The sequence below is a fragment of the Talpa europaea genome, assembly GCF_964194135.1.
Source record: "Talpa europaea genome assembly, chromosome: 2".
Lineage (NCBI taxonomy): Eukaryota > Metazoa > Chordata > Mammalia > Eulipotyphla > Talpidae > Talpa > Talpa europaea.
Window position 1 is genome coordinate 11153239 of NC_140068.1, and position 27318 is coordinate 11180556.

Sequence of the window (27318 nt, forward strand, 5' to 3'; positions counted from 1 at the left end):
AGTCAGGAGTATCTTTTCATGCAACAATAGAAGTTCCAGAAGGTGGATGCAGGGTAGTGTTTTCTAAACTTAATGCTTTCTCATTTTCCAGTTTTTTAAGGCTATGCTTACGTTTTTTTGTTCACTTTTTCCACTGGGATAAATGAGAAACAAATGAAGACAAGAACTCTTTAGATGGTTCCTTGACTCTTTCTTCATGACAGTTAAACCTTGGCTTTTATGTCTGTCTTGTGATGCTGAAGAGCCTTCTGAAAATTGAAAAAAAAAAAAAGACATTTTTGTGGCTGAAGCTTTTTTGAGTTATAGAAAAGTCAATTATTGTTCTTTTATGACTTTTTACCATGCTACTTATTTATTTTTGTTCCCTCTCCCCATGTTAGTTTATATTTATAGCTTTTTGGTGAAAGAAGTGCCCTGTAGTCAATTTTGCCAGAAATAATAACAGCCATTGGGTTTTTATGTCCAAAAGCACTCACATATCTTAACCCTGCTTAGGTGGTTTTCAAGAAGGTGTTGTGGTGGGATTGAAAATTCTCAGTTACACTGGAGCATTTTTTATGTATGAGAAATATAAAACACAATAGAAGTATATACTTGGTTAAATATACGCTTAACAAAGTATACATTTTGGTTAAATTTTTTCCAGATGAATTGAAATCATAAAAAATCAGAATTACAAAATTTTATAGACTTTGGGTTCTTTTGATTCTTACTTTTGACCACTGCAAATGACTAGTTTGTTCATTTTCAATGAGAAAAGAATGCTGTGTCTTTTTTTCCAGGCACATTTTGCACAGGCATTTTTGGTTGAAAGCCTTTTCATTGACATACTTTTTAAAGATTAGATTTTAGGGAAGGAAAAGAACTTCCAAACTCTGCTAGGAAGTATGTAATTTCTTGGTTTTCCTATAATTCAAATTTCTTGCTTAACTTCTACTCAGATGAACTTGATAAGTTCAGTAAATCTTGAGTTCTTTGGGAAGAAAATAGGCATAACAATTTTTAGTGGAGGGTGAAAGTTATGCTTTCAAACATGGTTTCCTTATATCACAGTATTTCCACATAAGCATAGAGTTAGGTCAGTCCTGAATTTACTGTGATTTTCAAAGTTCAAGGACATTACATGTCTATATCTATAGCCAACTAAAGACGGACACATTAGACAATGCATAAATCTATTCTTTGCAGCTGTGCTTCATAGTTTAAAATCCTATGATGTATCCTTATCTGCAGATATTGATCCAGAACTTTTATAATCCCTACAAAAATAAGATTGTATTCCAAATACAGTTTCCCTGGTTTAATGTGCAAATAAAATAGCCCAGCTTAATAACCTGAAGCCCTTAAAGGCATCAGCAGGTATTGTGAATCAGCTGCAAGCCTTTGCCATCTCTTTTCCTTGGTTTCTTTGATTCCAGATAAATTAATTCTGTCATAGTAAATTAGTCAATAAATACAATGAAGAAAAGCCCAAAATACAGTGTAAAACTTTTTTGCTAAATTGTATCAAGACTGGCAATCTGGGTCTCCTATGTTTAACTTGCTGAAGATAGAAAATGGCCAGCTAGTGACGGCCCTGCCTGTAGCCCCGGGGGACGCTAGCTGTCTTCTGCGTGTCTTTATGCTCGGCCGCTGACTTGGCGTGCATTGCTAGAGTATTAATTTTAGTAATGCACGTTCTAATTCATCCTGCCCATACAGTCTGTCTGCTGGACACGGGACTGTTTTCAGTTTCCTCCTTCCAACCGTCTGCCAAATCATTTCAGAATACATTCTTTCATACGCCCCGGCTCTCCAGCCCTTTGGAGCAAAGTCCCTCAGCTATCCTGGAGAGACTACTTCTGCCCTAGTGGATGGTCTGCAGCCTGGGGAACGCTATCTTTTCAAAATCCGGGCCGCAAACAGGAGAGGACTGGGGCCTCACTCCAAAGCCTTCATTGTCGCTATGCCAACAAGTAAGCATTGTGTGTTTGTGGTTCTCTCTCATTGTGTTTGTGTTTCTCTCTCGCATTGTGTGTTTGTGGTTCTCTGTCTGTGTCCTCCATTACTGCTAATGGCGGTGTGTTACTTTAAATCATGCTCTTTGGTTAGAACTACTCTGTGGACGATTTTTTGAGCTAAGTTTGCATATTGATTTGCTTTTGTAGTCTCTTTAGAAATTAGTCTTCCCGAAGACTAAGATGTTATTGATTGCTCATAATGTTAGTCACTATTATAACAGCATCACTGTATTAATTAGGGAATTAATCTTCCATCACTGAGTAATCTGGGATTATGATGACAAGAAAAGGATATTTTTACAAATATGGTGTGATCATCTTAATGGATACTTTTTGTCAACTTCTAAATAGCATTAAGCATTTTTCATTTATAGCCCATGACTTTGAGGTGCAGTTTTACTCAGAAGCATTTCAATAGCCTCATTTATCTGCTAGAATGAAAATCAAGCTGATTAAGAAATCTGAAGATGATCCTTGTGTTTGGAGGCTGTGCTTCCTGCTTCCACAGGTTTACCCCAGATGTTAGCAGCTGTGTCCTTCCTTCTGGGCTGTAAGGATCCACAGCCCACCTCACTCTTAAACAGTTTTGTCCTAGAAAAATGAAATAGATGAAGTTTCCCCCTTCTGAGTGCCCATTACTTTCTATAGTCTCCTCCCCAAGGAAATTTCCTTCCATCCATCCTGCTCTCAGGAAAGGTAAATCACACTTAATAGACAGGTAGAGCACACTTAATAGAATGTCTTCCTATACCTGGAGTCCTTTTATCCTAGGTCTTACTTTGAAATTATCAACGTACCCTTTATTAAAGGGATTTTTTAAGATTTTTTTTTATTTATACATGAGCTGGGGTACAGGCCAGATGTGCGGGAGGGTGAGAGGGTTCACCAGAGACAGTGGGGAGCAGAACAGGCAGACGGACCGAAAGCACTGCTGAGGGGAGCAGTGGGCGAGCCAGGAGAGGTCTGCCGTGCCATGTGGGTATCTCCCTGGCTGGACAGGCTCGAACTTGTGCTGCAGAGGCTGCGGACAGCTTCACAGCACTGCGCTCAACCCTCTGTGCCATGGGGGAGGCCCTATTAAAGGGATTTTAAGCAATTAAGAACCTATTAGGGAGACTCCTTATAATGTCTCAAAATGTACAGAGTTGTTGCTCACCCCATTCACTGGCCAAGCACAGGGCGCCCTCCCCCCCATGTAGTTTTAAGTATAGATCATCCAGCATTTTGCACCAGTCTTATATTTATTTCCTGCCTAAGTTGTTCAAACAGCTGTAATTCATTTGTGATATGAAAATTTGCTATCAAGAAAATTATACCTAAGTGTGCATTTACAAAATCAGTGGATTACTTTCAAGTACTCATTTTATTTTATTTTAGTATTTTTTAAAAGATTTATTTATTTATGCATACAAGAACTGGGGTATAGGCCAGAAGTGTGGAGGGAGTGAGAGGATTCACCAGAGTCAGAGTGGGGAACAGAACAGGCAGATTGACTGAAGTACACTGCTGAGGGGAGCAGTGGGTGAGTCAGGAGAGGTCTGCTGTGCCATGTGGGTAGCTCCCTGGCCGGGGATCGAACTCGTGCTGCAGTGGCTGGTGACAGCTTCATAGGTTGCGTCTTAACCCCATGCGCCACCAGGGAGGCCCCTAAAGTACTCATTTTAGAATTCCTTTAAACAATAACCTGTGACATAACCTGATTTGAATTAGAGAAATTCAACTCACACATATTTTCTAAGACTTTATAGAACTCTAAGAGATTCCTGTAATTGGGAAAGTAAGTGTCCAGGGCTGTAAAGATGCGAAGTCATTGATCACAACACCCAGTGTTACCTGCCTTGATGCCACCATCTTAATTGCCACATATTGTGTGACTTTCACCTTACTTCTTTGACGCAAATTCTTTAACATCTGTTACAGCCAGCACGAGTGAGTCAGACGCTGGGCAGAAAGCAGACATCGAGAACAATTGGAAGCCTGAAAAACCTGCTTCTCCCCCAGGCAGAAATGTCAAGAACCCCCTTCTTGACTTGAAGAACAAAATACTGGCTAATGGTGGGGTACCCAGAAAACCCCAGCTTCGGCCTAAGGTTAGGACGGAAGGCTTAGATCTTCAGTCGACAGAAATCACCAACGAGGAGGAGCTGGATTCCCGAGAGGCCTCGCCCACCACGGCCAGGGAGACGCTGGGCCAGAAACCACCAAGTAGATCCGACCCCTCTGTCCTTGATGCCCGAAGGACTCCGGCGGGGGTCCGACCCCCGGTGACGCCCAGAAAGGAGGGTGTGGACACGCGTGGCTCCTCGCTGGTCTCCCACCCTCGTTCAGGGGGCCCCGCCTCCTCTGGCCCCCACGCTCGCCCTGAGGACGGCGCTCACCGCCCCTCGGGGGACCCCTCAACCAACCTGCCTGCCGGAGTGACTGACAATGACTCTCTGGGCCGGGAGGAGCACGAGCCAGGCACCGGCTCCCACCACCCTAAGGACACGGTCCCTCAGCCCCCCAAGCGGGCCGTCCACTCCCGGCCGGCGCTGCGAGACCGCAGCCGGGGCCACCAGGGTGCAAGGCCGGCCCTGCCCGCTCGCAGGACGCCCTATTCCAGGAATGGGGAGGAGAAGCCGGGAGCTTCAGGCCTCCCCTCGAGACCGTCTCCAGCCCAGGGGTCATCCCGGCTGCCGCCCACGCAGCCGCACCCCCGGGCTGCGCTCGCAGGAGGCGGGGAGCCCTCGGGTCCCCGCGCCCCAGCTGCGTCCTCGGTCCCCACTCGTCTTTCCTCGAAGACGCAGGTTGCGGAGGGGGCGGACGCCTCCGAGGGCGATGCCAGCCACGCAGAAGGCGCAGGGCGGCAAGCAGAGGCCACGGCCTCCACGCTTCGGGCCCGGCTGCCCGGGGCTCCGCCCGTCTCAGGACATTACAGTTTGCCCAGAGCCAGGCCCTTCGCTGCCCACGGCAGGTACCCGACCAGGTTTGGCAACGGCCGAGGACCTCGGCTCCAGCCCTCCAGCTCCCCGCAGACCCCCGCGTCCTCCAGGGCTCCCTCTCGGGCGAGTCCTCCCGCAGCGCCTGACCCCCGGCGCGGCCTGGGTGTCCATGGAGACGGCGAGGCGAGGGACACGGAAGACGAAAAGCCACTTCCCGCCACCATGGTCCTGGACCACGGGCCCTCCTCCCCCGGCCAGCCTGCCTCTCGGGGCCCGGACCAGCCGAGAAGGGGCCTCCAAAGAGGAACGAGCCTCCAGCGGAAGGAGCCCCTGACAGAGAACCCCAAATTGGCCGGGCCTTGGGCTGGTACGCACCCTCGAGGCAAGTCTCTACCGCCAAAGGCACAGGATGTTCAACAGAGCACAGAGGAGGGCTTGGAGGGTGGGTCCCCCAAGACGCAGCTGACCCCTGCTCGGTCATCGGCCACAGGGTCACAACCCCACTTGGGGCCCAGCGTGCTCCAGAGGATGACCCCGGGCCAAGGCCTGGGGGCCAGAGCCACCTCTCCCGACAGGCAGGCGCCTTCGCGGGCCTCTGTGTCAGAGCAACAGCCCCACGGTGCCCACAGCAAGGAAGCGGGTCATTTGCCTTCCAGAGCCAAGCATGTGCACCCCCAGGCTGGACGCCCCCACCCCACATCACAGGAAGGCGCTAACTCCTTCCCTGACCCTTACATGGCCAGCGGCAGCAGGTACCCGCTGACCGCGAGCTCCCGAGGGGTGCTCCCTGCGTCTCCCCAGAACCAGAACAGGCAAGCTGAGAGCAGACAGGGAGGAAGCCACGAGGACAGCGCAGAAGCAGAGTCTGCAGGTGTCCGGACGCCCTCACCTGCCGCGCGGGCCAAGGACGCCGCCGGGTCGCTCCCCAAGCACCGCCAGGTGGAGGCAGACGACCTGCACCTCCGCAGATCCCCCGGCTCCGCCCCGCGGCCCGGCCAGCCCGGCGCCCCGCACCCCCACGCCCGCCCCAGGGGCCCGGGCAGAGCACCCCAGGCGGTGGGGAAGCAGGACGGGGCGCTCCAGGCCACGCCATCCAAAAGGGGACCCCTGACGTCAAAGTCTCCGCAGTCGGTCTCGGCTGAAGATGAGGAGGAGGACGAGGCGCTTTATGAAGGAGGCAGGGACGCGGACACTCGGGCCTCCTCTGCTCCGAGGTGGCCGGGCGGCGGCAAACCCGCGGACCGCGCCCCGGGGAGGGAGCCTGCCGTGGAGCTCGCGCCCCCCAGAGGGAGTCTCCCCCGGGGAGAGGACGCCCCTCCCTTGGAGCGTCCTGCCCCGCACCTCCCTCCGCGACACCCCGCTCGCAGCCCGGCCACCCCTAGTCCGGCCGCGGGCACGCCGGCCCGGCCGCGGTCCCCCACCCGCGCCCCTCCGCTCTATTCCTCCACCACCCCGATGCTGTCGCTGCGCCAGCGCATGATGAACGCCAGGTTCCGCAACCCGTTCTCGCGCGCGCCCGTGAGACCCCCTCTCAGACAAGGTAATTGGCTTTTAACTTCCTTTCTCCTCCTGGTTCTCAATAGTGCTCTTGGCAGCCCCTGGGAGGCTTTTAAAAAATTTATTGAGCATCTGTTATATGCAGTTGTAAGTGTTAGGAGCTCACAAATGTCACATGATTCAATCTCCTTCAACCAGCCTCTTAGAGCTTGCCTGCTTGTGGGGGTTTTAGGACCAGGAAGCTGGAGTTGAGGGATCTGGAGGGCTTGCTGGAGGTCAGAGCACTAAGAAGTGCCAGCAGTGCCAAGGTCCAGCCCTCCCACCCCACCCGGCTGGCCCCTCGGCCATGCTGCCTTGCTGAATTCCTTCACATCTGCTCTGAATCTGTGGAAATGTGTCCCAGCCAGGATGCCAAACTCAGGTTCTGTATTTTAGGTTATTTTTAGTTGCTGGTATGCCAAGGGCTATTTAGAGTCCTCACCAAGGAGCCAGATACTGCTGGGCTCCATTTTGCTCTTGTTGAGTAAAACTCTCAAATGAACATACTCTGGAACAAGCACATTGCAGTCAGTGAAAACCTCCAGAAAAGGCATGATCAAAGTGATTGCCACACAGATGAGTCACAGGCAGATCTGTGATTTACAGTGAGGACAGAACTCAGCTATGAACTGGAGTGTAAGGGGACAGCACCCCCACATCCTTGGCAGAATTGTGGGGATGTCCCTTGGTCTGCTTCCCCTTAAGTATCACCTTGCACTCTTTGCATGGAATGAAGGCTTGATGAAGTCCTTGAAAGAATACATCTGTGTCTGTTAAGCTATGCATTGTATTGCTATGATAGCCCAACACTGACATAGAACATTACCCATAAGCAGGTTAATTTTCCATTGAAAACTGACCATTTTAAGCAAGTCTAAGACCCTGATAATAGATGTAAAAGCCACATTCCCTTGTGCATATTAGAATGTGTAGAAATACTTGATTTTAATTAGATAGTTGAGCTGGAGAAATAAGTCTCTGCTCAGCAAATACTTGTCAGAAAGTCTAAGCACCACATCCCAGGGGAGAAGCAAGACCAGGGGGAATCCCAGCAGAGCCCTCGCAGAAAGGGCGCAGATGGAAAAGGGCTTGAGATGAAGGCGAAAGAGCAAACAGAAGCAGCATCCCAAGGGAACTAGCTGGAACTTCTGCTTCCTCTCGGAGCAGATAATTCTCAAGCGGCCCAAGAGGTCAGCAAGCTTTGAATCTGCTCTGCGCATTTATACTCAGTGATTAATGGCTGGGACCTGAGTCAAACAGAAATAATTGTGGTGTCTAATCTATAACTGACTGAGATGAGCAGAGAAGCATCTAGTATGTTTTAGCCATGATTTTCTCCATCCTTTCCAAATCTCCCTTCCCCCAACTACCAATTGACTAAAACCAAGCTACAGCTACTAAGGTCGTAAGCTTTATCTGGAAAACGTACTTGTACTGAACACTCATTACCCCAATATCATCAGAAAATTCACTTTACCATATTCTTAAGAGACATTCATGTTTGTCATGAGACGTCCCAAATTAAGGTTCTCAAGCGTATACAAGCAGTTGGTTTAAAATTCTGTTTAGTGTTTCTCTGCGTAGCAATGTCTTGCTCCTTGTCATCTATCTAAGCAGCTTCTCAAATGAACTTCTCGTTTCTACTCCTGAGGCTTTCTTTTTATCTTTTATTTATTGTTTGAAGCCAACTTTCCCGGAATGTTGAATTTACCAGGTTCTGTTATCTTTTTGGTACTGTGTAGGTTATAATGGCAGACCAAATGTAGAAGGGAAGGTACTTCCTGATAGTAATGGAAAACCGAATGGACAAAGAATTATCAATGGCCCTCAAGGAACAAAGTGGGTAGGGTAACCTTCTTTACACATACAGTTGTTTTCTGCGGTTGGGAAGAGAAAAATGGTAACAATAAAGGGATCTTTTTCTTCTTTTTCTCTAGTGTTAACCATTCCTATGTTAATATGCTTGTCTATAGCCTCTTCCAGTGCTCAGAAAAATCTTTGGTTCTCTTGAGTCAGTAGTTTAAATAGTTTGAATAAGTAGTTTGCTTTTCCCTCCCAGCCAGAATGATCTGTTTCTTGACTGGGTAGGAAGTCACACAAAGGGAGGGTCTGGCCACAGCAACTGAACTTGGACAGGACCTCAGGTGAATGTCTATTTTCCACTCCCGATAGCTTTATTTTATTATTTTTATTTATTATTTGATTAAAGAGCACACATATTTTCTATAAATTGTGTTCAATATTTTGTAAAAGGAAGTAAGGGGGAAACAATGAATGGCACAAAGAAGTCCTGATTCAAATAGTCACGTTTTATCAGATCATTTGGAATCTTCCAATAGTTGTTGTTCAGCTAAAATAAAACAGAGTTAGTACTTTGTGGATGTTTAAATCAGCCACTTCACTGCCTGCAGTTAACATAAACATCCAGGGAGGTGTGAGTGGGCTGAGTGTATTGGGCAAAATACTTGACAATGTTCAGGGCTTTAAAATATTTTCTCAAAGAATAAAAAGATCCTTCATAGTGGAATTCCCAGCCCAAACTTACCATATACAATAAGGTTAGGAAAACAATGAAGGATTTCATGAAATCTTCAGGCACAGGTGATTTAAAGATGCCTTTTATCATTTCTTAAGGGAACAGGCATTAATAACAGGAAGAGTTCGCATTAAAGCAAAATGCCATAGATAACAATTTTAAGCTGAAATGGTATGGGGTAGATTTCAAAAGTACAATTCATATAAAATTTAATTACCAAAACAGCACCTAGCAAAGTAGGCTGTTCACAGGGGCTCCTCCAGTGGCCTGTTAGGGCAGATGGTATATCGCTCCAATGTTACCCAACATTAGAATCACTGGGGAACTTGGCAATGACAGCAGGACGAGGTAATTCATGAGTCTGACATATTCCCAGGGGACACAGAAGCTGCTGGTCCAGAGTCACACTTTATGAACTACCTGGGGGAAGCATGAGCTTTTACTTTCTCAGAGATAATGACAGCTTTTTCAGAGTTTTAAACTTCCTTAACATGTGAACTTTTTGTATGTTACTACATTAGGCAATTTAATTACAAGTTAGATTGTTTTGTTATAGCAACATTAATTTTTACCATTAACATCAAAATGGAACCATTTCATTATTTTAATACACTAGCAATATACATTCATTGCAAGAAGTTAAAAAAATTCAGATACATATAAAAAAGATAATAAACCCCATCTGCTTCTCAGAGATATTACTGATTTGGCATGTATCCATCTAGACATGTAGGTCTAGATTTTTTCTCTGTCATCATTTTAAACTTCCAGACACAAATGAATATATTTTTAATTTTTCAAAATAATGAGTTTACATCAGCATATGCCAAAATATGAAGAATTTCCAGGTCCTTTTCTTGGCTGCATAGTATTCCATCACATAGATAAGTCATACTTTTTAAAGTCTCTTCGTTTCATTGATGTACATTTGTTTCCTACTTTCCTACATTAGACACAACATACTAAATGGGGAAAATATTTTGAACATCTATTGTATTTTGAGGAACTTAAAAAATAACTTACATATACATAGGTAAGCAATTTTAATATGAATATGACTGTTTTGTACTTTATTCTTATTAAACCATAGAGTGATACTGACAGAAGCCATGTTTCCACTCATTATGGTTTCTTCTGTGGAAGCTTCATGCATAATATACATTGGATTAATGTGAACTTTAAAATGTCCATTATATTCTTTAATCTATGTCATGGATTTAGGTGGTGGATCTTGATCGTGGGTTAGTACTGAACGCAGAAGGAAGGTTCCTCCAAGATTCTCAAGGAAACCCTCTGCGGGTTAAGCTGGGAGGAGATGGTCGGACCATTGTGGGTAAGTAAGAGTGGTTTTTTAAGGAACAAAAGTGGTAAATTAGCTGTAAAGTAGCCACTTCTCTCTTCACCTCCCCTCATTTTATTTTATTTTTATTTATTTTTTTAATAATAAATTTTATTTTTATATTCCCCATACAATTGCAACCCCCCCCCATTCTGATCCCAATCCCTCCCCTCCCGCCCCCCACCCCCCCAAAAGTGTCTCTGTTTCATAGTTTTTTGTTGATTCTGATTTTCACTTTCTTATAGTTATTCATTTTCCTGGTCCCTTATTTAAGTTTTCTAGATTCCTGCTATGAGTGAGACCATCCGTTATTTTTCTTTTTCTTTTTGGCTTATTTCACTGAGCATGATCCCTTCCAGCGCCATCCATGTTGCTGCAAATTGCATGTGTTTATCTTTTTTGCATGCTGAGTAATATTCCATGGTGTATATGTACCACATCTTCTTGATCCAGTCATCTATTTTTGGGCATTTGGGTTGTTTCCGAAGCTTAGCTATTGTAAACAGTGCTGCTATAAACATAGGGGTGCAGGTGCTCTTTGGAATGGATGTTTCTGTGTCCTTTGGGTGAATACCTAGGAGTGGAATTGCTGGATCCTATGGAAGCTTTATGTTTAGTAGGTCCAGAAATCTCCACACAGCTCTCCATAGTGGTTGGACCAGTTTGCACTCCCACCAACAGTGCAGAAGAGGTGTCCTTGCTCACTTACTTTGAGCTACCTGGAAAGGAGCACCTCGAAAGGGGAAGAAATTTGTTTTTCCCTAAAGACTTCAGTTACGCTCTTCCTGCAGCCTTCTCGCTCTGGAAAAGGCAGCACTCTTCTTCACTCCTGAATTGGGGAGCCTGGAGCAGAGGCCAACAAACCTCAGCCTTCGGGCCACACCTTGTCTGCAGTCCCTTTGGGGCCCTCCTCGGAGCTCAGAATAGTACACACATTTTTAAATGCTGGCAACACAAATTAGTGCAATCATATTTTGTGACATGTAAAAATGATAAGAAATTCACATTACAGGGTCCATGTACAAATTTGGAAATTTGAAACACTCACTTATTTTGCACTCATGCATTAGCAGAGCTGAGTGGATGCAACATAAAACTTACAGCATTTACTCTCTGGCAGAAAAAGTTTGCCACCCTTGGTCCAAAGTAACACTTCTCCTCCTGAGGTGCAGGAATGAAGAGAAGCAGAGAACTGCTTTCCTTACTGGACACTAAGAGTTATGCAAGAGTAAGGGGCTACTGATGAAACAGTTAGACGTTTATATGAGAAATGTCCAGAGTAATGGACACTATGACGAGCTCAGAGCTTTTCCGAGAGCAGCAGACACTGCTGCTACAACTGCGATCCTTTTGATTATTCCTTTGCCCTTTTACTGATTAAAAGTTAAACTCTAAGAAGGCACCTTCCACTTCCTATTTATCTCATCTGCCTTGTTTCATCCTGTTGCACAGATTCTGTCTGGTTTTGTTTTCAGATCTGGGAGGAACCCCTGTGGTGAGTCCCGATGGCCTCCCCCTCTTTGGGCAGGGGCGTCATGGCAAACCCGTGGCAAGTGCCCAGGATAAGCCCATTTTGAGTCTTGGAGGGAAGCCCTTGGTGGGCTTGGAAGTCATCAAAACAACCACCCGTGCTCCCACCACGACAGCAAGACCCACCACAACCACAAGACCCACCACTACCACGACCACCCCACGGCCCACCACCACGACCACCCCACGGCCCACCACCACGACCACCCCTCGGCCCACCACCACGACCACCCCTCAGCCCACCACCACGACCACCCCTCAGCCCACCACCATGACTACCCCTCGGCCCACCACCAAGACTACTCCTCGGCCCACCACCAAGACTACCCCGCGGCCCGCCACCAAGACTACCCCTCGGCCTACCGCCACCCGTCGGCCCACCACCACCACCACCACCCGCCGCACCTCCACCACCCGCCGCCCAGCCACCCCCAGGACCATTAGGAAAACCACTACCACCTCCCCTAAGCCCACCACCCCGGTGCCTACCTGTCCCCCTGGAACCCTAGAACAGCATGATGAAGATGGCAATCTGATCCTGGGCTCCAGCGGGGTCCCAGAGTGCTACCCTGAAGAAGGTTAGTGGTACCCATGTAGCCAAGGTGTCATTGCAGAGCAAAGTCACAGAGGCTGCCAGGTGGGTGGGGCAGGGAGGTGAGAGGGGCAGGTACTGGGAGGTGGGAGGGGCAGGTGCTGGGAGATAGGAGGGGCAAGGGCTGGGCCTTGGGAAGAGCAGGGCGCTGGGCAGCCAGAGGTGCTTCTGACATCTCAAGGTTAACTCCCCTGGCCGTGCCATGGTGAGGGTTGGCAGATTGAACAAAAACATTGCTTAGCTTATGTGTGCATGAAAAATTATTTGCTTGTTCTCCAAAATTTAAACAGCAAGTGATTGGCTTGTGTTCTATCTGGTAACCCTTGTCACAACCCAAGTCTAAAATTTAACTGAGACACAGAACAGTATTAGATTGGATCAATGTTTCCCAAAGTTGTGACCTTGTACGTGACCTTGGGACATGACCCAGAAAAACATCAGTTTTTATGGAAACCAGTTTTTATGGAAACAGCTCCCGCTCAAGACAGAAAATAGAGACAATAGTGGAAAAGGCACCTGAGCTGCACCAATTGGACAATTTGCGATGCTTGGGTTTCAAATGGCTACTGTTTATCTTCTCTCTAAACTTCCACTGAGAATACTTTTATAGGGTTGTTTTTGTTTTTATGTTTTTTTGATCTCTCTAAAGCTAAGACCCTAAATCTTGGGTGACAGGTTACACTGGTTTTGTTCATTATCACTTGGACATAGTACTCCAGAGAATAAACCAAACCGCTGTGCTTGGTGACTGGTTGCTACTTCTATATCCAGAGGTGGAAACTTATGCCTTCGATGCTGGGTTGATTTAACAAACATCCAGTTTTATGCTGTTCTGAGAGCTTCAGGTTGGCACTTAGGTGTGGAAATTCTGATGCAAATATCTTTTATCACAGTGGGTAGTTCCTTTTACTTGGAGAAGAGGGGTCTATTTCAGAAAAATTATGTCTGGCTTTAATTGGTCTTCAAAATAAAAGAGCACTAAGTCACAGTAGAATGTTCCATTTTGCTGGAAGAATTAACTGTCTCCCATCTCAAAAAGTGATCCCTGTGGCAGGGCGCTGCATGTGCTGGAGTATTTCAGCACCTCGAGGAATTATGCTCAATACCAGGAACCCAGGAAAGAAACTGTATGCTTTTCCCTCTGTTTTCTTGCTCCAGGGTGCAAAAATTATGCATTTTTCCCATTTTGACCTGATTAATAATAATAATAAAATAATGAAACCGATCTGTTAGTATAAAAAACAAGACTGTGTTCTTGAAGTTAAATTTACAAGGGAAAGGGCCTCCCCGGTGGCGCAGCGGTTGAGCGCTGGGTTGCGAAGCTGCCCGCGGCCTCTGTGGCGCCGGTTCGATCCCTGGCTGCTCCCAGGCCACCGGAGGAGGGTCCCGCATGGCGCGCAGACCTCTCCTGCCGCCCGCTGCTCCCCTCAGCAGTGTACTTCGGTCCTTCTGCCTGCTCTGCTCCCCGCTCTGGCTCTGGTGAATTCTCTCACCCTCCCGCGCTTCTGACTGTACCCAGTGCTTGTATAAACAAACAAACAAACAAATAAAGAAAGAAAGAAAACATGCCTCTGTAAAAAAAAAATAAAATAAAATAAAAAAATAATTTACAAGGGAAAGAAAATGGTATTCCAGCAAACAATGATGAGATAGCCCCAATTTTGGGGGGTATGAACTTAAAAACTGTCTGGTTTGAATCAGCCCAGGAGCAGTTCCCCTCGACCCCAGCATATTGACATTGGAATGGTCAAAGGAAAAATGATGCTTAATAGTTCTTCTTGAAATGACCGTCCTGCCCCCCAAAGGGTGGGGCCTTTATAACTCCTCTGTAGGTCTCCACTGGTCCCAGCAATACACCCCACCAAGGTCACCGCCTCTTAGTGAAGCAGGAGCCAGGGCACCTCACTGGTCACTGTAGGGCTTTTTCTACAACCCACACAAGGGCTGGGTGGGCAGCCCGAGGTTGCTGTGGCCCCCCGGGTAGAGTTTGCTTTGGCACCAGAGCCTTCACAGTGTTATTCAATGAGGCTCAGAACTGGCTGGAATCTCTCTGGGGGATGATCCATGATTTCCTAACAGGAAGAAATGTCAACATGGGTGCATATAATTTTGATAGTGAAGGGAGTTTTTATTTTCTACTTCAATTCCCCCTTTGTTATGCTACGGAAGACCAATTCTAATAGGGTGGCTGTTGGGTTTACAAGATTTGCAAGCTATTGGCTGATTAGTTCAATGGTTAAAGAGTCAAGGCAATTCATGAAGGACCAAATACCTGGTCTCAGCAGGGAGAGAACTTGAAATTCAGGTGGTGTTCCTGCTCTGTCCTTGACAGTGACCCCAGGTGCATTCTTGGCCCCATTGCTGCCCACGCTACTAATATCAGGCTGTCATCGACAATAGTCATTTCAGTAAAAACTCTGATAATTAGATTTCCTGGATGACATGAAAATATCAACCATAAACTGCTAGAAATTGCATCTGATGGATAATTCTGTAGCCATAATAGATTAGTGGCTTTGTAAGTAAAGCCCAACCCGTCTTTAAAGAGAAATTTATTTCCAGGCTTGTCTCCTGAGTAGGTGACAGAGTGTGGGGGGCTGGGGGAAACATTGAGGTATAGGGAACCCCTATGTGTGTCTGCCAAGTTAGGATACAGAGAGGTGGGAGCTCAGCCAGCACTGGCCTGTGCCAAGCAAGGGGTGGAGAGAATGAAGGAGCAAGGAGCAGGGGGACTCAGGGTGGGAGGGATTTGTCCCCATCCTGAGTGTCCCCCCCAACTACTTTCTCTGAGGCCTGTCTTTGGGCCTGTCACGTGTGGGCCTGGTCCTGCCCTCTGCCTGCTGAGAGCTGCCTGGCGGATGAGTGGGCGCTGAGATGACGAAGGCAGGTCAGACAGAGGTGGGCGCTAGGGGAGGTGTCTTTCTTTTGATGCCCGGGCATCTCATCTGCTGTGAGCACCAAGGAGAGAAAATCTGGATGCATCTCAGGGTCTACTCCCTTCCTCCTGAGAGAGCTGGGGAGCCCTGGAAATGGCCCTATTGCTATTGGAATGATTGTTCTGATGGGATGAACGGAGGAGTGAATGGCACTGTCCTGGGCATGATTCTGAAAGCACCTGAGACACTCCAGGGCCTTGGGTGACCCTGCTTCCTCCTCTTTCCCCAGAAGACTTCTCCGGCATGGAGACGGCCACGGCCACGCCCACGGAAGAGGCCTACGTCGTCTACGATGAAGGTACTAAGCTGATTTTAAGCCCATTATTTACATCTTCTTGATCAGAGGGTCTTTCTGTAACTACTGCGTAGGTGGCCTCAATCATTCACAGTCTCCTTCTGACCTGGGGTCCAGGTGGCCCTTCTCAGTCACCCCCAGTGCCTATAAGCTCTGAAGCCGGCCAGTGCTCCTGACCTGCATACGCAGCTTCCAGACAAGCCCCAAGTTGCCCACTCACTCCCTCCCAGGCCTTCCTTGCCCTAATGAAGTGGGGGACCCCTTCTAGTTGAGCTTCCCCAACCCCTGCCTTTGTGAACCTACTCAGTTTGCCCCTCAGCTTCCTCTCTTGGCGTTTTTTTCTCACACTTATAATTTCATAGCAAATGTGATGTAGTGAATTGATTGACCTCTTACCATAGAACCTTTAATTAAGGGTGAACTTTTAAGATTAAGAATGCAAAATGCCTTTGCTGGCATGTGCAGCAGTCCCGGGCTCACTGGCCCCTGGTGCTGCCATTACAGCCCAGTGGTGGGTGATATGCGTTGGAAGTTGCCTCTGCAGAGGACAAACTTCCCCTTGGCATCTGGTCCCCACCTGTGGCCTCCCTGGACACTCAGGCTGTCCTCAGGGTTGTGCTCCACCTGCCTGCTGACACTGTGGCTCCGAAGGCCTCAAGTCACCAGTGTGGGCATCATGTCCCCTTGGATGCAACCATCAGTTTAATGTCATGATTCCATCCCACAGTTTTCAAACAAAAACCAACTTCAAAGAAAATAGCAGATATGCAAAAGCAAAAGAAGCTCTCTTGGCTTCTTTGAAATTACTAAGCACCATTCATACCTAGGTTTATTTCTCTTAATAGGATTAACCCTATCCTTTCCCAGAAAAAAAGAACACATGCAAATGATAAATGAAAAAAAAATCCAGTTTATTTTCTGCTGTAAATTGTTTATGGCTCCACAGGGGAAACCATGCAAGGAACAGCCTTGGACCAGAGTTGGCTAAACTGGATGAATTCTAAGCTTCAGTTTTGATTCTAAAAATTTCTTCTTCTGGTCTGTTTCTGTTTTCTTGTCCTTTCTTTTGTGTGCAGTTGCTTTGCTGATGAGACTGAAGTGGAGTTTGGGTTGGGGGTTTATTAGAAACAAATTAAGTCAGGCACCACATCAGGGTGTATGTATGAATGTACGTGCATGTGTGTACATGTGTGAGTGTGCATATCTGTGCATGCACATGCATGTCCTTGTGTGGACGCGTGTGTGCTGTAATCTGGAGCCAAGTCTCACGAGGCATCTTAACTGCAGACAGTGTCCTGTTTTAGAAGTGCCCAGTGACCAACCTCCATTCATTTCAGATTATGAGTTTGAAACCTCAAGGCCACTGGCCACCACCAGGCCCTCCACCTCGGCTGCCGTGCCCAAGGTCATCTCTCCAGAAGGTTCTGTTAGTTCCTTTCCTGAAGAGGAATTCGATCTGGCTGGAAAGAAACGATTTGTTGGTAAGTAGAACTTCCTTAATCAGAAAAGCCTGGGTTTTTCACTGTTGTTCTTTGAAGAAGAGCTTTGCTAACTCCCCGGGCTGGCCAGGGCCGCACGTTTGGAGGAGAGCAAAGTTTCCACTTGGGGTGATCAGTGAGTCCTTTGGAGGCACATTAGCTTGTTTCCTGCAGAAGGCAGGTAAAGGGAGCACTTGGAGTCCAATGGCTGAATTTAGGGTGACCGCCTGGCATATCTAGAAATCATCAGTGCCAAGGACATGAGCGTTTTTATTGTCAACAGCTTTCTTTAGATTTGTGCCTGGAGCTCCACACTCAGGGCTAAATTCTTCCTGCAAGATGAGCATTTTATCAACTTGAGCTACTGGAATTTTGGTACCATGGAGCCAGAGCTGTTTGTCTCCAGTTGTTTTTTTTATAATTTTCATTAGCCTCAAGGAACTGGATCTAGACATTTATTTGACTCTTCTTTCTCAGCCATGAAAACATTTTCAAAAGGAAATTCTATTGAATTAAATGTGCTACATTCCCTTTGGGAATCTGCTTTTCCCATGTCCTTAACGACCTCCACTAACAAGATAGATTAATATTACCAAGTGGAATAAAATCGTTGGAGACAGCGATAGCTTAAGCTAACATGGCACGTTTCTGTTTCCAAAACAAATGTCCTGCCGTCAGCAGAGAACAGCTCTTGCCTGCCAAGATGTAGAGTCGAGTGTCCAGACTATACGCACTGGAACGTCCATTGAGGTGGCATTCCTGAGGCGAACTTGGTGTTGGCCCCTGACCCAATCCACCAAATGTTCCGACTCTTCTCTCGAGAGTGCATGACAGTAATGGAAATTCTGTCAGTGGAATCGTTAACTGTTCCAAAGAATTCTTCTGAAGGCTGAAATGTTCACTGTAGTCTGGTTATCTTCACATGTCTGTGACCATAAAGCATGGCAGATGACTCCCCAAAACTTTATGATGACACCCATGGCAAGCTCAAAAGGCCTAATTTATACAGAGTACTGGAAAAGTAGAGAATCTAGAAATTGCTTCCAGTCCTAACAGCAGTTGAGAATGAGAAGCTAGTACCCAAAGATGCCATGGAATATTTAGAAAGTTTTAGAACTTGTTATTTGAGAGTCTTGCATGTAGACAGCCCTACCCTTAACTCTTAGGCCTTTCTAACTTCTCTTGACAGCTATGGGTTGGAGGTAAATCTCCTTAACTTCCTGACCCTCTCAAGGTCACAGCTCATCTGTGATATGGGGTATCAGTCCCAGGGCCCTTGTATGCACGGAGACAATGTGGGTAGCAAAAGCTCGATCCTGTCCATCATGTGAGTAGCTATAACTGCTCTCAGATGTCACGTTGTTTGAGGCTGTTCAGGCCTGACCTTGTGCGGATATTGCAGGTGGTTGTGGGGGTGTCTCATGCCCTAGGGAGGCCCCAGGCACTAATAGGGGTATCACTGTCATCTCTGCACATTTTCCCCTGGTCCCAAGACAGTCTAGGGAATAAACTGTGTTGAGAGACCCCTATTTAAGTGCCAGTTGGGCCTCCTTCACACTTCCCCAATATTTGGGTATAGGAAAGACAGGTTGCTACAGACACAATGTTTGGGGTTCCTTCAAAATCACTATGAAAGCAGAGTCTTCAGTACTGATTGGGCACTAGAAGACTTTGAGACCGCCAGATTGAAAGGTATATTTGCATGGATCCATTTGGGGGCGTTTGGTATCGCACTGGGGCCTGGAGCCTCTGCCTGGTAGGTACAGAATGACTGTGAGTCAGACTTCATGGAGAAGAAGTTAGGTGTCTTCCCTCAGAGAAGGCCATGAGCCCTGGCCCTGACTGAGCATCTCTGCTCTTTTCCAGCTCCCTATGTGACATACCTCAGTAAGGACCCATTGACTCCATGCTCTCTGACCGATGCTCTGGATCACTTCCAAGTGGAAAGCCTGAATGAAATCATCCCAAATGACCTGACGAAGAATGACCTGCCCCCTCAGCATGCTCCCCGAAACATCACCGTGGTCGCCATGGAAGGGTGCCATTCATTTGTCATCGTGGACTGGGACAAAGCCACTCCGGGAGATGTGGTCACAGGTGTGTCCAAGGCAGATGCCTGGAGTTCCCATCAATCTGTCGGTAGGAAATATGACAATAAGGGCTGGATGGAACATAGGCAACAAAAGAAGCCTTGTGGGGCAGTTTAAAGAGCCCTGGATGGAAGCCAGAAGTCCTGAATTCTAGTCCCAGATTGTCTGTGTGACCTTGATCTATGTACTTCATTCCCCTGGACTTTGGTTTCCTCCTATGCAAAAGTGTTACATCTATAACAGTCTCTAATCCTGTGCGTGGCCAGAGAGTCCCCCCAAGTCCAAGGCTTCCCTTGTTGCCTGTGTTCTTCCCTTCTGAAGGAAGACATGTGTTTATCCATCTTGTTCATCTGTGTGTCCAGTTGTCCATCTATCCTTGATCCACCCAACTCATCCATCCATCCAGTCACGCATCCACCTTCACCTATGCACGCATCGTCCTTTCATCCATCATCCGGCCAGCCCTTATTGTCCACTGTGAGCTGGCCCCCTGTGGCCTCCCCCTTGGGATTAGGACTCTAACCTGCTTTCCCTGCCTCTGGGTGCTTCTGAACTCCTGGTATGGGAATCGGATGTGATGGATACGTGTCCAAGGAGCTTGTGCCTCTTCAGCCCTGGCCTGTGGCTGTTCATGAATTCATTTGACTCTCCCAAGGATATATTTGAGGATAAATCTGTTGAAATACATTCTTAAAGAAGAGAATTTATATATTTTCTTTGTATAGGTATTTCCTTTGCATTCTGGCCTACAAGTTATACAAGAAGTAGGAATGTGTCTGTGTGTCTGTCTGTCTGCGGACTGGGCATTGGTTGGAACTTGACTTATTATCTGCCACTGTTATACCAGTTTAGTTCAGAGAATTCAAAAATGACTAAAGGTTTTGCTTTTATTTCTCCAACATTATCTCTTAAAATGAGAAAAATGTCCAAAGACATTTTGAGAGGAGTTTTCCTATGTTATTTGCATAGAAACCCAAAAGTCAGGACCAGAGTCCTAGGGGCACCTAGGTGTCCAGCCCATGTGGTTGAAGGCCCAGGGCAGTGAGGGTCAGGATGGAGGAGGCTGAGTCCTCGGTGTCCGTGTTTGTGGCGGTTGCTGTGGTCCACGCTGCATGGGCTGTGGAGGCCAGCATCTGCGGAGGCCAGCGTGTCCCTGGCAGAAAGTGAATGCCTCATAGCAGCAGGGAAGTCTGTGGTCAAAACAGCCAGCAAAGTGTTTTATTCATTGAATGTGGTTTTATGAATGACAATTTTTAAAAGCAAGTTAGCATACCGGAAAGTAATTAAAAACCTTCTTTTAAGCTACTAAGCTTTTGATCTCTTGCATAACCGGTGTTATTTAAGACAAACACACCACTGCGCCCTGTGCCAGGGGCCTCTTAAGAAACGTTGGCTGCAGGAGGGCGCTGGTCATGCTCTGCTGTGCCTCAGGGGCTGATGCAGGCAGGACCCCCACAGGAGTCTCTGGATTGAGCCAAGACATGATTCCCGCACTGTCCTGTAGAGGGCGTGCTTCTGAACTGCCTGCCTTGCTAACTTAGCATCCCAAAGCTGTCTGGAGGATTCTGTGTCTCACACCACCACTTCCCTTCCACCTAACCCGAAACCAAACCTCAGTACATGAGCAGTCACAACACTAGCATAAATAACGTGGAAGGGTGTCGTAGTGACTCGGGCACCCCCAGTATAAAGTCATGCCAAATCCTCTCAGGCTGAGGAGAGTGGAACATTCCATCACACGACAGCCAATCTTCTTCTGGCACCACCCTTTCTGTCCATTAACCAGCACGTTAACCTAAGCCTGTTGCCAGCTCTCAACTGGATATTACAGCAGCCCATGACGTCCCATGCCCATCACACCCCACGCCCATCACACCCCACACCCATCACACCCCACGCCCATCACAACCCATGCCCATCACACCCCACACCCATCACACCCCACACCCAGGCATTCTCTGCTGCTCGGGGCTGCACTGTGGACAGTCTGGTGTGTCACCCCTGAATGTCCGCTCATTTCTTTGGACTGAAAAGCAGCTGCCTGCGTGACCTAGGCCCTGCGGGTCTTCTCCATCCTGTGCTTCTCAGACTCGCCTCCCTCCCTCCCCCAGCTGCTCCTCCAAGGCTCCTCCCCCTGGCTCCTCCTTCTTCAGCATCTCCCCAGGTGGTCCCTCTCTCACCTGCTCCCACACACCTTAAGTGCTGCCCATCCTCAGACATCAGCCCCATTTCCTGACCCCCAGGATGCTGTCCTCCTTGAGGAGTCAGTGCTCCCTGCCCCCCCTCAGAGCATGTGGCACCTGCCTCATGGTGCTGACTGCAGGGTCTAGTTCTTTCCTCTTTGCCTTCCTGCACACCATTCTGTCTCCAGCACTTGGTACGGTGTCTGCCAAGGTGTAGGCGCACGGTAAATATTTGTGGAATGAATCAGCAAGTGTGAACTTGGAAAGATACTTAACCTCTAAGGCTCACTTTCCTCAAGTGTTAAATGGCAATGCTGACATGCTCGGACGAAGAGAATTAATCCAAATAAGCTTCACTGACAGCGTTTAGCAGAATGTTTGGCACAAGGAAGTGCTTGACAAATGTTTCTTCCTGTGTGAATAGCATAAGGGAGCCGGTGTGAGGGATATGCAAAGCTGCGGCCTGAGCACCCTAGGCCTTCTCAGGCAGCCCGGAAGGCTGATAGGTGTGGCCCAGGGTGGCTGCGACATCCTGTGACAGCAAAAAGCAAGTGGAGAGCTGCCCGCTGCTGCCGCTAGACAGAAAGGTCCAGGCGGGCCCGGCATTCAACAGCTAGAAAGCAAGGGAGAGGCTCACCTGCTGGGTGAGGAGGCCCGGGGGGCGGGGGGGGGGGTCTCTCGTTGCACAGGCAGGACTGTATGTGTCTCTCAGGAAACAACACCTTGTGGAGGCCACCATGTCTTCTGCTGCTGTGTTATCCTCTGTGCTGTCAGGATTAGATGTGAAGCGTCTGAGGCCTGGACAAGGCCTGGGAATGTGAGAGACTCTAAGTGGAGGAAGGGAGGCTGGGAACCAACCGTCGTCGTCAAGGGTGTCCTGAACTTGGCCATTCACAGCTGGAGTCACAGAGGGTCTGGGAACCCAGAGGTGCACGCATTACATTCCACCTGACCCAGCGTGCTGCTGGCCCCTCCTGAGCCCTCCCCTCAGCCCGACTCTGCCATCCCTTCCCCTCTGTGCCTCCTGGGTGTTGGCTCCTTGATGCCCACTGGGTGGTTCTTCTTTGCACCTCCAGGCTACTTGGTCTACAGTGCCTCCTATGAAGACTTCATCAGGAACAAGTGGTCCACTCAGACCTCCTCGGTGACACATCTGCCCATCGAGAACCTGAAGCCAAACACACGGTATGAGACTCTGTCCCTGCGCCTGGGGCTAGACTTGCACAGTGCGTACGTAGCTCATGGGCTCAAGGTCAGGCCGGTGGCCCAGATCTCCTGTGTTCTGTGCTCAGAGGAATGCAGAGGAGGTTGGAACAAAACGCCCTTGTTACAGAGAAAGGACAGGACCTGCCTTGGGGAGGAGAGCCCTCAATTTTCTCGAAGGACTTAAAAAAAAAAGTTATTCTTGCATTTTATTGATTTGCCAGTTGCTTACATGACTGTATGACTTGGGGGTACAGCACACACATGCCCACCTGCCCCCCACCAGAGCCGCACACTCTCCTGTCCCCACCTCTCCTCCCTCCCCCCAGCCCTTCTGGTAACCGTGATGATTTTCCACAGAGTCCAAGAGTTATTTTTGTGTGTGTTTTGCCAATTTGTTTTCTTGGGTTATTTATATTTCGAAAATGAGTGAAAGTATCTGGTATCTGTCATTCACTTTTGGGCTTATTTCACTTAGCACAGCCACCTCAAGGTGCCATTTTGTCCCCAAAGGCACTATTTCATCTTTTTGATAGCCGAGTAGTATTCCATCGAGCCCATACACCACAGTTTCGTCATCCAGGCGTCTGTCGGTGGGCGTCTGTGTTTGCTCATGGCTGCTGTGACCACTGCTGTGAACTCAGGGGAGCTTACTCCCTTCGTGTTCCTGTTTTCACTTTCTCTGGGTAAATACCTGGAAGCCGTAATTGCTGGATCACATGGTATTTCCATTTTTCATTTTTTGAGGAGTCTCTGCCCTGTTTTCCACAGGGGCTGCACCAAGTGACATCCCCCCAAGTATGTGAGGGCCCCCCTTTGCTCCACATCCTCACCAACATCTGTGGCTCCCAGGCTTTCTCACAGGGGTGAATGGTCACTCCTTGTGATTTCGATTTGCCTTTCCCTGATGGTGATGATGAGCATTTTCCCACGTGCCTGTGGCCGTCTGTCTGTCTTCTTTGGAGAAGTTCTTGTTGAGGTCTTTCATCCAGCTTTCGATTGGGTTGTTGGTTTATTGCCTCATTTCAATGTGACATTTGGGTGCCCTTGAACCCAGTGTTCATAGCTATTATGAACGTCAGAATTTAGCAAATAAGGAGTAAGTCACAAAATAGGAAACCAAGAAGGCCCTTATCTTTATTTTTCCTTAACAATGATGGTAAATTGATTAAAGGAAACAGAGGCAGTGTCATGAAGCAAACGGGGTCAACATGCAGTTTTCCAGCTGTGTGCAGTGACAGGCTGCTGCAGACAGCAGGAGACGCCTTAGTGACTTGCAGGAGGATTTGAATCCCGGTCTTCTGCCCTCCCCTGCCCAGCCCAGTGTTCTTTCTACACCATTTGCTGCTGGGCTGATGTTGAGTTTTGTATCATGTCAAGAGGCGGTTTACTGATCCTTTCAGTAGGGGCAGAAACGCACCACAGCCCTCTTGGAGCCCAGAGTTTGATAGGAGACAGATTGTTTATAAACAAAAGCGTTCACTGGTTGGTACCTTGAGGGGGAAAAGTCCCCCACGCATGAGTCCGAGGGCACCCTCGGGTGTGTTACCATTCCTGGGGAAGCCAGATAAGCAGGAGGTGGGGGCCGGGTAAGGCCATGTTGTTCCCGGCAGAAAGTTTGTTCAAAAGCCTGGCGTGTTTGTGGAAGGAAAACAGGCTGATGTGGAGGGTGAGGAGAGGGGGCCAGAGACTGGACAGGCTGCTCCCGCAGGACCTTCGGAGCCCCTTGTCACTTCTGTCCTACCTGCCCCCACATGACAGACAGGGGCTGCACCTGCTACCCCAGCTCCTTTCCAGGATGCCCGCCTGGCACCTGAATGGAAGGGGCAGGAGGACGCGGGGCAGCTATGGCCACTCTAGCCCCGGCGCAAGGGCTGGCCTCCACCGCCAGGAAGGGAGAGGCTGGAGGCACCTGCTCATTGTTTCCCTGGATGCCCTAACGCAAGCTCTTTTATCAGCGCGTGCCATCTGCTGTCTTAAGTGAAGCATTTAGTAACAGTGAAGTGTGACTCCTGCTGGCAAGAAGCCACAGGAAGAGGCTCATCATGAGGCTCTAAAATGGCGGACACCATCGCTCCAGGGATATTTCATTCCCCCTTCTTCGCCTGTAAGTAGCTGAGGACTAAGAGACAACAGATGACAGCTGGAATCCCAGAGGTGGGAAAACAGGCGATCAGGAACAGTTGGAAAGGTTCCTGGAAGGATCCGCTATGGCCTGACCACCACTTCCTGTCCTTGCTCATAGGAATAGGAAGTATCTGCTTTGGGAACCCAACCTACTTGGTTTCTCAGTCCTTCCCTAGATGAACTAGCTCATTCAGACAATGTGCTTTCTAGCGCTTTCTTTGTTCCAAGACAAAAATCAATCCCACAGCAAAACCTCTCCAGGCGTTTTCCACTTCCCCTGGTTCTTTGAGACACAGACCTTGAAACTCAGGAAATTTTCAGGCTGCAGAGCCAGCCACGGTGCCCACTCCATGCCCAGAGCCTCATCGATGGGTCAGTGCCACTGCAGAGGCAGCCTCTGGCTGGGTGCCCTGCTCTCTGCCAACCACGAGTTTCAGCACTGCTGGGTCAGCCATCCTGCTTTTCCAGGACCCAGTGATAAGAATCCAGTCAAAATTCAAATGTGTTCTGCGTGTGCTTTGTGGCCCCAACTTCTCCTTCTCAGGGTGTGGGACTCAAGCTGAGACGAGAGCAGGGGAAGAAAGGAGCATCTCCCCGGGGAGCCCTGCGCACCTGGGGCACACCTCCATGCGAGGGCCTTACTTGTCTAAGTGCCTTTTCAGTTCTCTTTAACCGCACGTCTGTGCCGCTGATTGCATTGTTTTTAGAAGTTATTCTGGGCCTCACTGGTGGCCGAGGGGTTAAGTCTCATTGCTATTGCTGCCACGCCTGAGTTTGATCCCTGGCCAGGGAGCTGACCCACAGCAGACCTCTCCTGTCTCGCCTGCTGCTCCCCTCAGCTGTGTATTTCAGTAGATCTGCCTGTTCTGCTCCCCACTCTGTCTCTGGGGAATTCTCTTCTTCCTCCCTACCCCCGCATCTCTGTCCCATATCTTGGTTCCTCTATGCAAAAAAAAAAAAAAAAAAAAAAAGGCTATTCAAAAAATGAGAAAGCCCAGAAAAAATATGAAGAAACAGCAGTGGTACATGCATTTGTGGAAAGCTGGGCTCCAGGTTTGGGGGGTCAGTCTCATCACGCAGAAGTCAAACTTAGGTTTCAAAAAGTGTTTTCTTCCAATTTCAGGTATTATTTTAAAGTTCAAGCCAAAAATCCTCATGGCTATGGACCTGTCAGCCCCTCGGTCTCTTTTGTTACAGAATCAGGTATGGGCGGCTTCACATAATCACTGTTTCCTTTTCTTAAGAGCAAATAATCAGGAATCACAACCGTAACAGAGAAAACTTTAATGACGTGAAATCCTTTCCTTTCTATTCAATGAGTCCGCGTCGGCTCCCTCTCTGTTAAGTCGACATTGGCAGCTCTCCTGGCCGCCGGGGACTGCGCAGACGCCTCTTTTTCTTTCTCCTTTTCCTAACAAACCTGTCCTTTTAAAATGTAAGTAAATAAATAAAATCAACAGTATTTTCTTTCTCCGGGTTAAAACTTGGATAATGAAATCAAAGTCTTCTTTGGAAATGTCTGGGAAATAGAAAGCTCAAATTCCAATGAAGGGGGGGAAAAATCCAGTTTTTAGCCACGTGCGAGAGATAAGTTTAAATCTATCTGAAAAAGATTTAGTCACAGAAATAATTTTGTTTGTATTTCAAACTGCTGACGAGTACAACTGTCTTGTGGCCAGAGGCAGTTGCTTCTACCAGGGAGTCCATCCCTACGATGCTTCCTTTACTGGGAGACCGAGATGTCTTCACTTAAGGTGGAGACTTTAATCCAAAGCCCATGTAGTCTCATAAGCAACACTAACACTCATGCTCGGGCCTGGGATGCTGGTGTACAGGCTCTCGGCCCTCCAGGAAAACGTGCCTGTGGTGGTGGCCTGAAGCCTTTCCACAGACCTGTGACAGTCTGGATGCCTGGCCTCGCCACCTCTCCCTCTAGGAAGCCCATCTTTGTCCCTGTGGCTCCACGCCAGAGTCCCTGGGAGCCTGGCCGAGCCCGCTCCATATGGCAATGGCTCTGTCTGCAAGTGGCTAGATTATTTCCTCTGTGAAAGGACATTTGTCACTGGAAGATGCCTGGTGAAAGGACATTTATCACTGGAAGATATATTTAAGTGGAGATTTGAAAGTACAGGATCAGAATACGTAGAAAAATAAAATCTTTTGTGGGAATATACTTTGAACTGGAAAGATAGGCAAAGGCCTTCCAAAATATTTACACCTATTTCATCAAGAAAGCATATTTCTTGTTCATAGCTAGGAGAGAGGAAGATGAACTCATTATCAAGGGCTAATTTGCTTGAGTCAAGAACATGTCTGTGGTTGCATTTCCTAAAAATAAATGGTCCTTTGGCATCTACAGAATTAACATGGCAAAGTCTATAGAAAAAAATCATCCACATCCATAAAAAGCAGACATTAAAGTCTGAAATCTGTATCATATAGATTGCAGTAGAAAACGATATGAAGCTAACTTCTGAGATTGCAATGCAAAATTTTGAGAATAAAGCTCTTTGCCACCCACTTCCCAAGAGGCAAGCCACCCTGCTCCCACT

The 27318-nt window shown here is 47.9% G+C and overlaps 1 protein-coding gene across 1 annotated transcript in view; it reads left to right on the forward strand.

Annotated features, from left to right (window-relative positions):
- The window catches only part of FNDC1 (fibronectin type III domain containing 1), a gene marked incomplete at both ends in the record, with an annotated part of 78858 nt that overhangs the window by 45690 nt on the left and 5850 nt on the right, over positions 1-27318 (forward strand). Inside the window, 11 exons of the mRNA XM_084257199.1 lie at positions 1767-1955; positions 3921-6461; positions 8200-8300; positions 10215-10326; positions 11808-12117; positions 12307-12440; positions 15620-15688; positions 17023-17166; positions 19030-19260; positions 22513-22621; positions 25890-25969. Coding sequence (XP_084113325.1) covers positions 1767-1955; positions 3921-6461; positions 8200-8300; positions 10215-10326; positions 11808-12117; positions 12307-12440; positions 15620-15688; positions 17023-17166; positions 19030-19260; positions 22513-22621; positions 25890-25969 — 4020 coding nt within the window. The remainder of the gene's footprint in view (positions 1-1766; positions 1956-3920; positions 6462-8199; positions 8301-10214; positions 10327-11807; positions 12118-12306; positions 12441-15619; positions 15689-17022; positions 17167-19029; positions 19261-22512; positions 22622-25889; positions 25970-27318) is intronic.